This window comes from Hemiscyllium ocellatum, chromosome 14, assembly GCF_020745735.1.
Source record: "Hemiscyllium ocellatum isolate sHemOce1 chromosome 14, sHemOce1.pat.X.cur, whole genome shotgun sequence".
In the NCBI taxonomy this organism is placed as follows: Eukaryota; Metazoa; Chordata; class Chondrichthyes; order Orectolobiformes; family Hemiscylliidae; genus Hemiscyllium; species Hemiscyllium ocellatum.
This window is the reverse complement of record NC_083414.1, coordinates 57945933-57961480: the sequence shown is the minus strand read 5'-3', so window position 1 is coordinate 57961480 and position 15548 is coordinate 57945933. Positions and strand designations below refer to the sequence as shown.

General features: G+C 40.8%; 1 protein-coding gene across 1 annotated transcript in view; it reads left to right on the top strand.

Annotated features, from left to right (window-relative positions):
• apeh (acylaminoacyl-peptide hydrolase) overlaps positions 1 to 15548 on the top strand; it is an 80058-nt gene that overhangs the window by 24162 nt on the left and 40348 nt on the right. The window contains exons 5-8 of the mRNA XM_060835726.1: positions 2228 to 2303; positions 5900 to 6066; positions 8743 to 8880; positions 14086 to 14177. Coding sequence (XP_060691709.1) covers positions 2228 to 2303; positions 5900 to 6066; positions 8743 to 8880; positions 14086 to 14177 — 473 coding nt within the window. The remainder of the gene's footprint in view (positions 1 to 2227; positions 2304 to 5899; positions 6067 to 8742; positions 8881 to 14085; positions 14178 to 15548) is intronic.

The following is a 15548-nucleotide window of genomic DNA, read 5'->3' as shown; positions in this document are numbered from 1 at the left end:
TCATCTTCCATCTTCTCAACCATGCCAACAATGTAAAGGTTCTTTCTTCAGCCCCTGTTCCCAAGGTCATCCACCAGATCCAGCAAACCATGGACCTGTGTTTCCAGGGCATCAATCTGACTCTTGGATGAATCAGCCTCTGCTTCCACCCCTTTGGCCTGACGCTTGAGCTCATCAGTCCTTTTCCCCAGGTCTAGCAGCATAGCAGAGACTGGGGTCAGCTTTTCCTCTTTTTTTTTTCTTCAATCTGCTTCTCAACGACTTTATGAGATTCAGCAAGCTCCTCAACCAAGGCCTGGTGAGTAAGCAAGAATGCAGTTGATGGATTGAGCCGCTGACCTGTCCCTGGGCAGACCACCTTTTTTCAGCATTCTCCTGCATCAAAAATTAAGGCAAGTAAAGTTTTCAGGTTCTGTAGCTCTTTTACTTGTTTTTTTTAACCTCATGGATCGGACAGGTTCGAGCTCTGTCCTTTGTTGTGGCGTGGAGCCCAGCAAATGCGATCCTCCCTAGGTCGCCACCATCTTGCATCCCTGTTTTGGGAACACTGAACAAGTCGTGAGTGACAATGGTCCACAGTTTGTGGTGCAATAGTTTGAGGAGTACCCGGAAAATCATGAAAGCAGATCCATGAGATTGGCTGCATTCCGTCCTGCAACAAATAGCTAGGCAGAAAGATTTGTTCAAACCTTCAAGCAGACCTTAAAGAGGAGGGGTCACCAGGATAGTAAATGAACAAGTTTCTCAGCATGTATTGGAACATGCCATATGTGATGGCCCAATGTTCATTGGTGTTCTTAATATTCAACCCAGCTGAGAACCATATTTGAACCATATTTGGCTGGAAGAGACCAGAGATGTGGTAGAGCAAAATCAAGATAGCCAGAAGGGTGGGAACCTCAATGTCAAGGGTATTCCAAGAAAAGACACCATGTGGTCTGGAATTATGTCAGGGGGAGAAATGCATCCAAGCAGTGGTGGTGCCTCAAACAGGACTGTTGTCATATATGGTACGGATTAGGGATGAACTGGTCTGGAGGAAATGCGTGGACTAGCTTGACACAATACCTTACCAACAGAACATCAAACTGGTCCAGATGGGACTAGTGGTCTCAATCAAGTCATGTATCTTTGAACCAGGGTTGGCTATTCTCAGGTTGGAGACACCAGCAATGTCACAAGGCAAAAACAGACAGAGGGACATATTGCAGAACAACAGAAGCATCTTTGGGGAAGTGATGGCCTCGTGGTATTATGTCTGGACTGTTAATGCAGAGACACAGTAATGTTCTGGGAACCTGGGTTTGAATCTCATCTTGGCAAATTATGGAATTTGATTTCAATAACAGAAAATCTGAAGTTAAGAGTCATGATGACCATGAATCCATTGTCAATTGTTGGGGGAAAAAAACAATCTGGTTCACTAATGTCCTTGAGGGAAGGAAGGTGCCATCCTTACCTAGTCTGGCCTCCATGTGACTCCAGACCTACAGCAATGTGGTTGACTCTTAACTGCCCTCTGTGCAATTAGGGATTGGCAATGAATGCTAACCTAGCCAGCAATGCCCTTATCCCGTGAATGATTTAAAAAAAAGTGTTTCATTCTTTGAATTTGACAATGGAGCCAGTGGCTAGTAAAAAAATGACATACATCCTTTCTGCAATTTTCCATCCATTGAAATTGCTGCTCTCAGAGCCATTTTCTAATATTTCTTTTTTGTTATTCAGTCATGGGACCCAATGATGTTCCCTGAAACTGACTGTGAAGTTATCATCTACGACCACTCCTTGGTTAACTTATGCTGCATTATTTTTGTGAAATTTTGTAAGCCAGAATTTATTTAGAAATTTTTGCTTTCAGCTTCCCAATCACAGAATTGTTGCACACAAAAGGAAGCCACTCGGTTTGTGGTCCTAAACTGGCTAGCCAACAAGCGTTATGACTTTGTGTAATTTGTCTCCCTATATCTTCACACATTTAGATGATTACGTGCCCCCTTGAATGCCTCAATTGACTTTGTATCTACAGCATTTCCAGCAGTGCGTTTCAGACCCAAGTCATTTGGGGGAGGGGGGGGTTGGACTTCTCGCATCAAATTTGCAAGCCTTGTTAAATCTATAACAAGAGGGCAGTGTATTGATTTGGGTTTGATGCTAAATTTATCAAAATTATTGAACTTCTGTATGTTGTTGACTGCACTCTTATACTGATTTATTGCACCTTCAGATCTGGAATAAAAACTCCAAGGAGAAGAGTATAAACCTGACTGCGCTTGAGAAGCATGGCAAAGTGTATGAAGATGGTAAGACTACAACTGGAATCAGTGAAATTTTTCAGAAAAAATGATGCTTTGTTTCATTTATCCTTCAAGACCAGTAGTGTATACAGTTGTTTGCATACGGGGAGTTAAATATATTTGTTCTCTTCTCCTCCTGTATTTGGCAAAAGCAAATAAGGATTTTGCCTTTGCTATGAAAAATTACATCGTGGCTTTGGAGAAATGGAAAGACAAAGCAGAGCAAATTGGCCAATTTTTTTTTTAAAACAAAAACAACTGTCCTAGTGTGCATTCTCTTCGCCTTACAACGTAAATAAATTTTGCACAAAATTTCCTTTTGCAAGATAGAATGTAGGTTTTAACATATTCTAGTCCAGGAATAAAAAAAAGTGTTTTGCAGAATCAGTATTGACGTGGAGCTTTTAAGATGCATTAAGCTCATCACAATTGTAAATTGTTATTTCCAAGTCCATTAGAACTGTAGATTTCTTAAGAATATATGGATCTTAATACTGCAATGTCCGTGCGATGAGGTGATTTATATTTAATACAGAATGCTATCAATATTTTGGAAGCTGAAATTAGTGGTGAAAATAACTTTTAATTATACTTTTGTAATGAATATTTTTCCCACAGCGTGCTGTGAAATGGAGCACTTTCCACTTTAGGCAATCAGTATCAACATCAAATATTTCCACATCAGTTCTTATACCATGAGATGTTGAAGAAAGCTCTTCTCACATTTTAACTGAAAGAGTAATGGGTGGAGCTTTATGCTCCATGAAAATAGAGTTGAGAAGAAAGGGAAATAATTGGGTGAGTTGGCCCTGAAGAGATGCGTATCCCTTTTCACCAGCTCACCATTTAACTGTTTGACAAGAAGGTCCACTGGGAGCTTTGTCAAAGTACAAACAATTAACAGTGCTCAATGAAAGAGAGCTTAAAGGCCTTAACTCATCATCTTCCCAATCATCTGCAACCCCAATAAGTGGAAGGTTTGCTTGTTTTCCTAGAAAACCATGGTGACTGCTGACAAGTTTGGGTGGTGGAGGGACGGTCTCCAGTCACATTTTTTGGGGGGAAATTAAAGGCATGGATTAGAAGCAAATATCTGGCCTTGGAAATTTATCTTCTAACCTTGCCATGGAGTATCCACTCCCTGCAACGTCCATCTCTTGACCAGCCAATCAAAATAATTTGTCTTCTCGATCCATGTAAGAGTAGGACTTGAAGAGCTTTGGCTGACAACTCCAGATGTCAGTGTCAAGGGTTGTGATAGATGCTTACCCTCACACTGTCTGTCAGTTTTTAACGAATTTATTGGCAGATCTTCAGGTGATTTATCTCTGTGGTGGGGTAATGTGTTAGTTGCACCCTAGCCCTGAAAAGGTTTTGGAAAATCATGCCCAGAGATTCTCAATTTTAACTTTGATTTGGATGCCATGATTTCTTTTTCTGATCTCGAGTTGTCCTTTTAATGTGCGATGTGTGCTTCACCATGTGTCAACTTAGCTATCACCCGTGCAGGCCTTGGAGGTGAACGCATCTCAGTTTATGAAGTTGTACATGAGTCATGTGAAAATGCTTCCTCAGAATACGCAGCCTCCTGTGAGGACTCCTGGGTCGCCTCCACCCCAGGTTCTATGTGATATTTGAAGGACTTAAACGATGAATGACATGAATTAGAACTGATGTTAGAGAAGAACTAGAAGTTAACGTTGTGTTGATGTTCATCAGCTATGATAGCAATTCAGTAAGAGATTGTGATGTGCTAAATGACAATTAAATTGTTAATGCTATCACTGGAAATCTGGGACTCCCATCTGTCCATAACATTTGGCCATGCATTTCGCCACCCTGAAGGTTTCTTTTTATGTTAGTTACATTCTTACTGGAGTATCATCCCAAGTCTGTTTCTGCCTAAAGTGCTACACTTATTTCTGCAAAGAGAAAATAGAGTTAGTAATGTGAATGATTAATTGTGTGGAGAGGGTAGAAAGTGAACAGTTGAATAGGGTATTTCTGAGTCATGAGATAGCAATTGGGTAATTGTCATTGGCTATTGAAATCAGTGTGTGAAAAATGCATCGAGGGAGAGGAACGAGTGGAGCTGCAAGATGTGTTGATGTCAGGAGAGCTGCCAGGAGAATACTAGGCAAGTAACAATTGGGAGCGGTTTGCACCTAACAATAGAATTGAACTGATTTTCTTTGGCCTAATAACCCTTGCAGCAGTTTCAAAGGACCACACTTGTTCTCTCATTTACAGCCCTACCTGGTGTGTTTTTTGATGTTGGCTTCTTCTCCCATCTGCAACGATCAACACTTTTCTGCGAAACATTACAGTCCCCACCAGGACCTCCTGGGAAAGAGTCAGAAAACTGTTCCGTGGCCTCTGGAAGCAATACAGCTATTGGTAGAAATGCCAATCTTGAACCCTACAACTTTTTGGATTCATTGTAGAGTTCAATAATTTTAGGGCCTGAGCACCTTCTCATGTGGAGTCATAAAGATGTACAGCACAGAAATGGAACCTTCAGTTCAACTCATGCATGCTGACCAGATATCCTAAACTAATCTTGTCCTATTTGCAAGCACTTGGCCCGTATCCCTCTAAAGCCTTCCTATTCAAATACCATCCAGGTGCTTTTTAAATGTTGTAATTGTACCAGACTCCACTACTTTCACTGGCACCACATTCCATAGTTGCCCCTGATGTCCCTTTCAAAGTTTTCCCCTCTCACTGTAAACTTATCCCCTCTTGTTCCCTCACCTCAGGGAAAAGGCCTTGACTATTTACTCTATTCATGCATCTCATGAGTTTATAAACCTCTATAAGGTCACCCCTCAGTCTCTGATGCTTCAGGAAAAGAACAGCCCCAAACTATTCACTCTCTCCCTAAAGTTCAAATCCTCCAACCCTGGCAACATGTTTGTCTAATTTCTGTCATTGAACTTTCATCATGGGTGGCATGGTGGCTCAGGGTTGGGGGAAGGGGTGGGTGGGAAGGCGTGGTGGCGGTGCTGCGTGGCACACTGCTGTCTCCTATCCTGAATGGGGAGTGGACATAGCAAGTGCTCAGTCTGTCAATCCCATTGAAGTGAAGTGGCAGCAGCAGGGAGTCGCTTCAGCAATGCTGCAGGTCCCTCAAACACAAGTGTGTGTCTGCTCCGAAACAAACCCTGTCAGAGAGAGGGGGCAAGGCAGGCAAAGCGAGGAATAAGGAATCTTCAGAAAATTCCGAGTCCCAGAAGCATTGAATCAGTTATCTGAATAATCAGTTATCCAAACGAAATACTGCCCGCTCATCTTATACGGATAATCGAGGTTCCTCTGTATGCCCACCTTTTCCAAGCTACACTCAGTTCTGAAGTAGGGTCACTAGATCCAAAACATTAGTTCTGTTTTCTGTTCTCAGATGCTGCCAAATCTGCTGAGTTTTTCCAACAATTTCTGATTTTGCTTCTGTTTATTATATTGGCTGGAAATAAGTCATTTTAGAAAGCCTCTGATCCCCTTTGCAGCTCCTGAAAGTATTACTTTGAAGACTTTTTTCTGTACTGTTATGTTCTTTAATTATTATTCTTGTGTTGTTCTTCTTCTCTCCCCCCCCTTACCAGATCACTTTGGCTGCCTTGTGTGGTCTCACTCAGAGACTCACATTCTGTACGTCGCTGAAAAGAAAAGACCCAAAGTGGAATCCTTCTTCCAACCTAAACCACAGCTCAGTGTGAATGAGGAAGAAGAAGACAATATCAAACCAGAGAAACAAGAGAAACCTGTCAAAGTACAGTACTGTTCTTCTCTCCACTCTCACATGTGCAATCCAGGAAGATTAGCATTTAGATAGGGGAGTGTGTTTCAGTGAAAGGTTTTAGGTTTAACGTAATCTTATGCTATGAACATGTGACGTTTCATAGCTGTTGGTTGTGAATATGCCTTTTAACAGAGACTTGCCCAGATATTACGGGGAACTTTTGACATTGAATACTGAAAGGACTGGTATCAGGAGAAAAGGAATGATATCCTTGGAGAGTACAGTACATGGAGGAGTGACAGATAAGAGAGGTCTAAAATAGAATTGTTGTGTTTAAGAAAACGTTTGAAGTTTAGATAGCTGATGATTTCGAAAGTTACTTTTTAAAAAGAAACAACATTTCTTTCACTGTTCTGTGGTACCTATGATTTCTATTTTCCCTCATCAGTTAACCCTGCCCTGAACTTTGTTTTTGTTCGATTTGCCTGTCCTCTTTTTAAACAGCCTACAACTCATCAGATTTCCACCTCTCTTCAGTTTCAAAGAAGAATCCCTTAGATTTCAATTGTTGACTCTGTTTCCATCTCTCCAAATGCTGCCAGACCTGCTGAAGTTCTCCAGTACTTTGTTGATTGGCCTGATTTTACTTGACTCTGAGGTTGTATTCCGTAAATAATAAGCTTATAGTCCTAATGTGGGTCAGCTTTGTACTAGCTTTACTGCCTACAATGCATTTTGTTTCTATATCCTTTTTTTCCTTTGGCTTCTGAAAGTCATGTCTCTCTTGGTACTTGCTATTGTTTTCAAGTGGTTTTTCTTCTTGTATGATCCTTGAAGGCTATTCATGACCATCTGGGGAGACAGATTTGTTAACGCTTCCAAAGCAGGTATTGTATCCCGTTGTAACATTAATGCTGCTACTTCAGCTAAGAATGGTTAACTAAGCACCAACTGCAATTGTAGTTAGAAAGTTGAAGTGATTTAGCTATTTTCTTTTCAGGCAGCTTGTGTTTTAGATTAGATTAGATTCTCTACAGTGTTATTGGATGAAACCAGTCAGTACTTTATCAAAATATAAAAATGAATTGTTGCAATGTAAGATGTTTTTAATGGGAATCCATTCTCCCATGTTTACTATTCTGTGAGCAAGAATTCAAACCCTTCATTAAAAGGAGCAGTCTTGCATCAGTATCTTGTACTGTGATGACAACTTGTGTCAGTTAACCAAGAAACATCACTGTTTCAACATTTGAAATCGGGATCATGTTCTTGCACAAAAGGGCTAGCTCCTGATTGCTGGGATGACAGGATTGACTGGACAGGCTAGATGCAGGGAGAATGTTCCCGATGTTTGGGAAGTTCAGAACTGGGGGTCACAGTATAAGAATAAGGGACAAGCCATTCACGACTAAGATGAGGAAGAATTTCTTCATTAAGAGAGTTGTGAACTTATGGAATTTTCTACCACAGAAAGTTGTTGGGGCTAGTTCATTAGATATATTCAAGAGGGATCTGGACTTGTTTCTTGTGGCTAAAGGGATCAAGGGATGTGCAGAAAAAGTGGGAATGGGATACTGAAATTGCATGGTCAGCCATGATCATATTCAATTGTGGTGCACACTCGAAGGGACGAATGGCCTACACCTGCACATGTTTTCTACATTTCTTTGTTCCCAGTGCTTCTCCAATGGAAGTCAGGTTAGTTTTGAGTGGGTTACATTTTGGCATTAACGTGGTCAATACATGACACTATTCAAATTTGTTGTCTCATTAATTGATTAAACTGAGTGAAAACAACTTGAATTAGATTTACAGTCCAATGCTCTCAAGATCCATCCTAGTACTTAATTAAGAACTCATTGACTGTCCAAATCAACACTCATATTTTAAATAAGTGAATGCACACTAGGTGAGGCGATTAACTGAGAGAAGAGTTTTAAAGGCGAGTGTGAAACAATGATTTGTCAGACTTTGCTGCATGCCTAAGAATTAACTAGATATTAATTAGGCATTAATAACCCTAAGATGTCATATATTAATAATGCATCACTCCCAAGCAGACTGATTTGTTAGTTACAACTTTATGCACAAAAAGGTTTTGACAAAACATATAACTCTGCCTGTTGGTTTTTGTTGCTATAATATAATAATTTCACTGAAAATCATGTATTGTAGACTCTCCAGCATTCTTTGTGCATATGCATCAGAATTTACACATCTGCTCAAAAATAAACCACCAAGTAATGTGGAAAATCTCTAGCACTTCATGAGTGATGATAGCATCTAAATGTTATGTAGTGCTTCATTAAACCAGCACATTTTACTTTATCTTGAATTTAATTTGTTTGAACATCTGCTTTCAACATTAACTCAAGGTTATTTAAAATCGTATAAGAAATGAAGAATTTCCAAACCTCAATTTTTACTATACTTTCGACTGTAAATGAGTATGACACAGCAAAGGGCCAGAAAAATATCAATTGAAAGAAATGAGGTTGATGATTCCTATGGTATTTGGAATTAAGTCTCTTCATTTATTTCACAATCCTAATAAGTTTGTAAAACTTTTAACACTCTTGGTTTCAGCTACCCTTTGGAATCAGAAATCTTGCAAACATAAGCCAGCTCTGCTAGGCTGTGTAATTCTGCTTGTACCCTGTGCAAAATTCCAGGTGGTATTTATATTTATTATTTCTTATTCTGCAGGGGGATGAGTTTGTGTTTTGGGAGGACTGGGGAGAAAACCTGATGAAGAAGACGACTCCTGTGCTGTGTGCACTTGATATTGAGAGTAGCAATATCTCTGTGTTGGAAGGAATACCTGAACACATTTCTCCTGGACAGGTTTGTATTTCACATCATGTTTCAATCACTTTATTTTTATCCTTGTTTAAGATTGCTCAATTTCAAAATTTAACCAAAATTGTCTCAAAAATTATAAAACTTAACTATTAAATCAATGAAAACTCTGGTGAAACTTGATCTGGAGTTTTTTGTTCAGTCCGTTCTGAGGAAAGGTCAATTGACTCGAAACTTTAACTTTGATTTCTCTCCACAGACCTGCTGAGCTTTTCTCGTGATCTCTATTTTTGTTTCTGATTTACAGCAACCATCCTTGCAATTTTAAATTATTTTGTGTTCAGACTCTAGAAAGTATGCAATGTTTAGTATGAGCCTTCAAAATTCCTTGTTTTTTCAGTTGCATTTGGCAAATGTTCACATTTAAAAAAAAATAGAATTGTTAGATTTATGTAACTGATATCAAAATAACATTTGGGAATACATCCATAAAAACTACTCACTTTGTATTGTATCATGCCAAGATTCAGGATATTTTGAAATTACTGTTATCAGTGAATGTATAACCACCTCTAAGTTGATTTTGCATTCTTTTGTAACATTAGCCTGCCTAATTTGCTGCAAATGTTAAAAACTAAGATTTGATGGTATCTTCAATTTTTAAACTAAATATCTCATTAGCAAACACGCCAGCAAATAGCACTCTTGAAATAGATTTGGATGCATAAGCACTGACTCTTCCAAGAGCAAACTAATGCCGCACTGAAAATTGATTGCCCACAGCTCTGCAGTTATGCTATTCCACAATTGGTGTTGGATCTTAGACATTTTTGATACATTAATTGACTGTGATGTGTTTTTTTTGTTATCTTGCCTGCTTTTCGATAAATAGGAATATTTTTGAGCTTTCCTAATTCTGCTGAGTTAATCTGGATCCATTCCCAAGAAAGGGAGTTGGCCAGTTTGTTGGGGATGCAAGCATATAATAGAGAATGGCTGCATTAAATTTGTATGGAAAGGCTTAACAGTTTATTGTACTCCTTGATTGTTTGGAATACTTCATGCATGGAATAGACAATAGACAATAGTTGCAGGAGTAGGCCATTCTGTCCTTCTAGCCTGCACCACCATTCAATATGATCATGGCTGATCATCCTTAATCAGTATCCTGTTCCTGCCTTATCTCTATAACCCTTGATTCCACTATCCTTGAGAGCTCTATCCAACTCTTTCTTCAATGAATCCAGAGACTGGGCCTCCACTGCCTTCTGGGGCAGAGCATCGCATACACCCACTACTCTCTGGGTGAAGAAGTCTCTCCTCATCTCTATCCTAAATGGTCTACCCCGTATTTTTAAGCTGTGTCCTCTGGTTCTGCACTCACCCAACATGTTTCCTGCCTCCAGCGTGTCCAATCCTTTGTCTTATGTCTCGATCAGATCCCCTCTCAGTCTTCTAAACTCAAGGGTATACAAGCCTAGTCACTCCAGACTTTCAGCGTAAGGTAGTCCCGCCATTCCAGGAATTGACCTCGTGAACCTACGCTGCACTCCCTCAATAGCCAGAATGTCTTTCCTCAAATTTGGAGACCAGAACTGCACACAATACTCCAGGTGTGGTCTCACCAGGGCCCTGTACAGCTGCAGAAGAACCTCTTTGTTTCTATAACTCAATCCCTCTTGTTATGAAGGCCAGTATGCTATTAGCTGCCTTCACTACCTGCTGTACCTGCATGCTTACCTTGACTGGTGTACAAGAACACCCAGATTTCTCTGTACTGCCCCTTTACCTAAATTGATTCCATTCAGGTAGTAATCTGCCTTCCTGTCCTTGCCACCAAAGTGGATAACCATACATTTATCCACATTAAACTGCATCTGCCATGCATCTGACCACTCACCTAACCTGTCCAGGTCACCCTGTAATCTCCTAACATCCTCCTCACATTTCACCCTGCCACCCAGCTTAGTATCATCAGCAAATTTGCTCATGTTATTACTTATACCATCTTCTATATCATTAATATATATTGTAAAAAGCTGCGGTGCCAGCACTGATCCCTGCGGTACCCCACTGGTCACTGCCTGCCATTCCAAAATGGAGCTGTTTACCACTACTTTGTTTCCTGTCAGCCAACCAACTTTCAATCCAAGTTAGTACTTTGCCCCCAATACCACGCGCCCTAATTTTACTCACTAACCTCCTATGTGGGACTTTATCAAAAGCTTTCTGAAAGTCCAGGTACACTACATCTACTGGATCTCCCTCATCCATCTTCAGAGTTACATCCTCAAAAAATTCCACAAGATTAGTCAAGCATGATTTCCCTTCATAAGTCCATGCTGACTTTAATCTATCCTGTTACTAATATCCAGATGTGTCATAATTTCATCCTTTATAATAGACTCCAGCATCTTTCCCACCACTGAGATCAGACTAACTGGTCTATAATTTCCTGCTTTCTCTCTCCCACCTTTCTTAAAAAGTGGTACAACATTAGCCACCCTCCAATCCCGAATCTATCGAACTCTGGAAAATAACCACTAACGCATCCACCATTTCTCGAGCCACCTCTTTCAGTACCCTAGGATGTAGACCATCAGGCACCGGGGACTTAGCAACCTTCAGAACTAACAGTCTCTCCAACACCAATTCCTGGCAAATAAGAATTCCCTTAAGTTCAGGTCCTTCAGCCACTGTTACCTCAGGGAGATTGCTTGTGTCTTCCCCAGTGAACACAGATCTGAAGTACCAATTCAATTCTTCTGCCATTTCTTTTGTTCCCCATAATATATTCCTCTGTTTCTGTCTTCAAGGACCCAATTTTAGTCTTAACCATTTTTTTGCCTTTCACATACCTAACAAAGCTTTTACTCTCCTCCTTTATATTTTTGGCCAGCTTACCTTCGTACCTCATTTTTTTCTCTGCATATTTCCTTCTTAGTAATTCTCTGTTGTTCTTTAAAAGCTTCCCAGTCCTCCATTTTCCCACTTATCTTTGCTATGTTATACTTTTTCTCTTCTAACTTTGTATGTTTCTTAACTTCCCTCGTCAGCCACAGCCACCCATGCCTCCTCCTAGGATCTTTCTTCCTTTTTGGAATGAACTGATCCTGCATCTTCTGCATTATACACAGAAATATCTGCCATTGTTCCTCCACTGTCATCCCTGCTCAGGTATTGCACCATTGAACTTTGGCCAGCTCCTCCCTCATAGCTCCATAGTTTCCCTTTATTCAACAGAAATATTGTCACTTCTGATTGTACCCTCTCCCTCTCAAATTGCAGATTGAAGCTTATTGTATTATGGTCACTATTTCACAGTGGCTCCTTCACTTCAAGGTCCCTGATCAATTCTGGTTCGTTGCACAATACCAGATCCAGAATTGCCTTCTCCCTGGTAAGCTCCAGCAGCAGCTGTTCTAAGAATCCATCTCGGAGGCACTCCACAAAGTCTCTTTCTTGAGGTCCAATACCATCCTGATTCTCCCAGTCTACTTGCACTTTGAAATCCTCCATAACAACTGTAGTAACATCTTTGCGACAGGCCAATTTCAGCTCCTGATTCAACTTACATCCGACATCCAGACGACTGTTTGGGGGCCTGTAGATAACTCCCAAGTGGGTCTTTTTACCCTTAGAATTTCTCAGCTCAATCCATACTGACTCTACATCCCCTGATTCTAGGTCCCCCCGCACAAGGGACTAAATATCATCCCTTACCAACATGGCCACCCAACCTCCTCATAGGAATCATAGAAAATAGGGGCAGGAAATAGGCCGTTCAGTCCCTCTGGCTGCTCCACCATTCAATATGATCAAGGCAAATTATCCAAATCTTTACCCTGTTCCTGCTTTCTCCCCACACCCCTTGATCACATTTAGTCCGATGCTCTACATCCAAGTCCTTGAATACATTCAATGTTTTGGTCTCAGAATGTTATGATAGAGAATTCCACAGGCTAACTTTTCTCTGGGTGAAGTCATTTCTCATCATCTCAGCCCTAAATGGCCTACCTCGTACCCTTACAGTGTGACCCTTGATTCTAGACTCCCCAGTGATCATGAAGATTCTCCTGAATTTACCCTGTCTATTCCTGTTAGAATTTTATAAATTTCTATACACTCACTACCACTCTTCTAAAATTCGGTGAATAAAGAATCATAGCATCTCTACAGTGTGGAAACCGACCATTTCGCCCAAAAAGTCTACACCGACTCTCCAAAGAGCATCCCTTGCAGACTTACCCCTCCCTACCCTTTCCCTGTAACCTTGCATTTCCCATGGCTGATCCACCTTACCTGCACATTCCTGTGTGGGTTTCCTCCGAGTGCTCTGGCTTCCTCAGTCCAAAGATCTGCAGGTTAGGTGGATTGGCCATGCTAAATTGACCATAGTGTCTGGGCATGTGTAGACTAAGTGGGTTAGCCATGGGAAATGCCGGGTTACAGGGACAGGGTAATGGGGTTGTGTCTGGGTGGGATGCTCTTTGGAGGGTTGGTGTGGATTCGATTGGCTGAATGACCTGCTTCCACACTGTTATGGGCTCTATGAATTATTGTGACTCTTTGTTTCCAGTCTAATTTATCTCCTGTTGGACAAACTATTTAATTCTATGTTGACATAAGTGTAATTTATTATAAATGAACCTTGAGCAAGAACACTTACTGTTACTCAGGTTTAATGTTCAAGGAAGATATGGCCAACAGCAAGGAATGTATTCTAGAAACAAGAATAGTCAAAGTGATTGCACGATGTCTGGCATTCCAATGCCTGAAAGTACTCGGACTTTTGTCAGTCTCAGGCTCTTGAAATGGTATTCACCAAGAGCACTGGAAGTCATTCTACTTGGAGGAGGACCTTGGGCTGCGCATTTTTCTGGTGCTAACATTGTTCAGTTTCTATGCTCTACACTGTGGAGGAAATCCACCTGATTTTGCTATCCAGTCTCATTTTGAGATTCACAACTCTGTCAAAAAAACTCTACCTGATAAGCCAAAGATAAGTAACTTTCAAGCCATTGAAAGTTGAGATTCTGCAATTTGCATTATTTAACATTTTCAGGTTAAAATCTTAGACAGAACTAGAATTTAAACATAATTTTCTATAACTAAAGCTAGATTTCTTTATCAACCTTTTTTGAACAAATTTTCAATTAACTGGTTGCTCACCCTGGCGTGTGATAGAAATGATCTGCTTTGTAACATTTTGCTTTATTTTTGATCCCTGATTTCCTGTTTATACTTCAGGCATTTTGGGCTCCAAATGACACTGGAATCATATTTGTTGGATGGGATCATGAGCCCCAACGATTAGGTCTTGTCTACTGCACCAACAGAAAGTAAGAGAAATCCTCTAACTGAAATTATCATACTATTATCAAGTAGTAAAATGTTCCTAGCCTACTGGTAAGCTATACAAACCAGAAAGTCTCTGGTTACTTCATGGCTCTTAAACTCAATCCCCCTGCTAATGAAAGCCAATATACCTTATGTCGTCTTAACAACTTCTCAAGTTAGTGGCCACTTAGAGGGATCTACGCACATGGACCCCAAAGTCTCTCTGTTCCTCCACGCCGCCAAGAATCCTGCCTTTCACCCTGTAATCTGCATTCACATTCACCTTGCAAGGTGAATCACATCAGACTTTTCCAGGTTGAACTCCATCTGCCACTTCTTAGTCCAGTTCTGCATCCTGTTAATGTCCCTTTGCAATCTACAACAGCCCTGCACACTGTCCACAACTCCACCAACCTTTGTGTCATTGGCAAACGTATTAATCCACCCCTTCCACTTCTTCATCCAAGTCATTTATAAAAATCATAAACAGCAGAGGTCCCAGAACTAATCCCTGTGGAATACCACTGGTCACCAAGCTCCAGGCTGAATGGTTTCCATTTATTACCACCCTCTGTCTTCTGTAGGCCAGCCAATTCTGTATCCAGACAACCAAATTTCACTGTATTCTGTGCATCCTTCCTTTCTGAATGAGCCTACCATAGGGAACCTTATCAAACGTCTTGCTAAAATCTATGAACACCACATCCGCTATTCTACCTTCATCAATCTGTTTTGTCACAGACTCCAAGAAGTCAATAAGGCTTGTGCAGCATGACCTACCCCTCTGAAAGCCATGCAGACTATCTTTAATCAAGCTATGTTTTTCCAAATAATCATAACTCCTGTCTCTCAGAATCCTCTCCAATAGTTTGCCCACCACTGACTGATCTGTTATTTCCAGAGTTATCTCAATTCCCTTTTTTGAACAAGGAAAAAACATTTACTATCTTCCAATCATCTGGTACTACTCCAATGGACAGTGAGGATGCAAAGATCATCACCAAAGGTGCAGCAATCTCTTCCCATACCAACCTTGGACATATCCTGTCTGGCCCAGGGGACTTATCCATCCTCATGTTTTTCAAAATTTCCAGCACATCCTCCTCCTTAACATCAACCTGCTCAAGCATATCAGCCGGTTCACGCTGTCCTCACAAACGACGGTATCTCACTAGTGATACTGAAGCAAAGTATTCTTTCAGGACCTCTCCTACCTCCTCCAACTCCAGGCATAGGTTCCCTCCACAGTCCCTCACCAGCCTTATCCTATCTCTGGCCATCCGCTGTTCCTGTCATAATCATAGAACACCTTGGGGTTTTCTTTAATCCGACCGGCCAAAGATTTTTCATAACCCCTACTAGCTCTCCTAAGT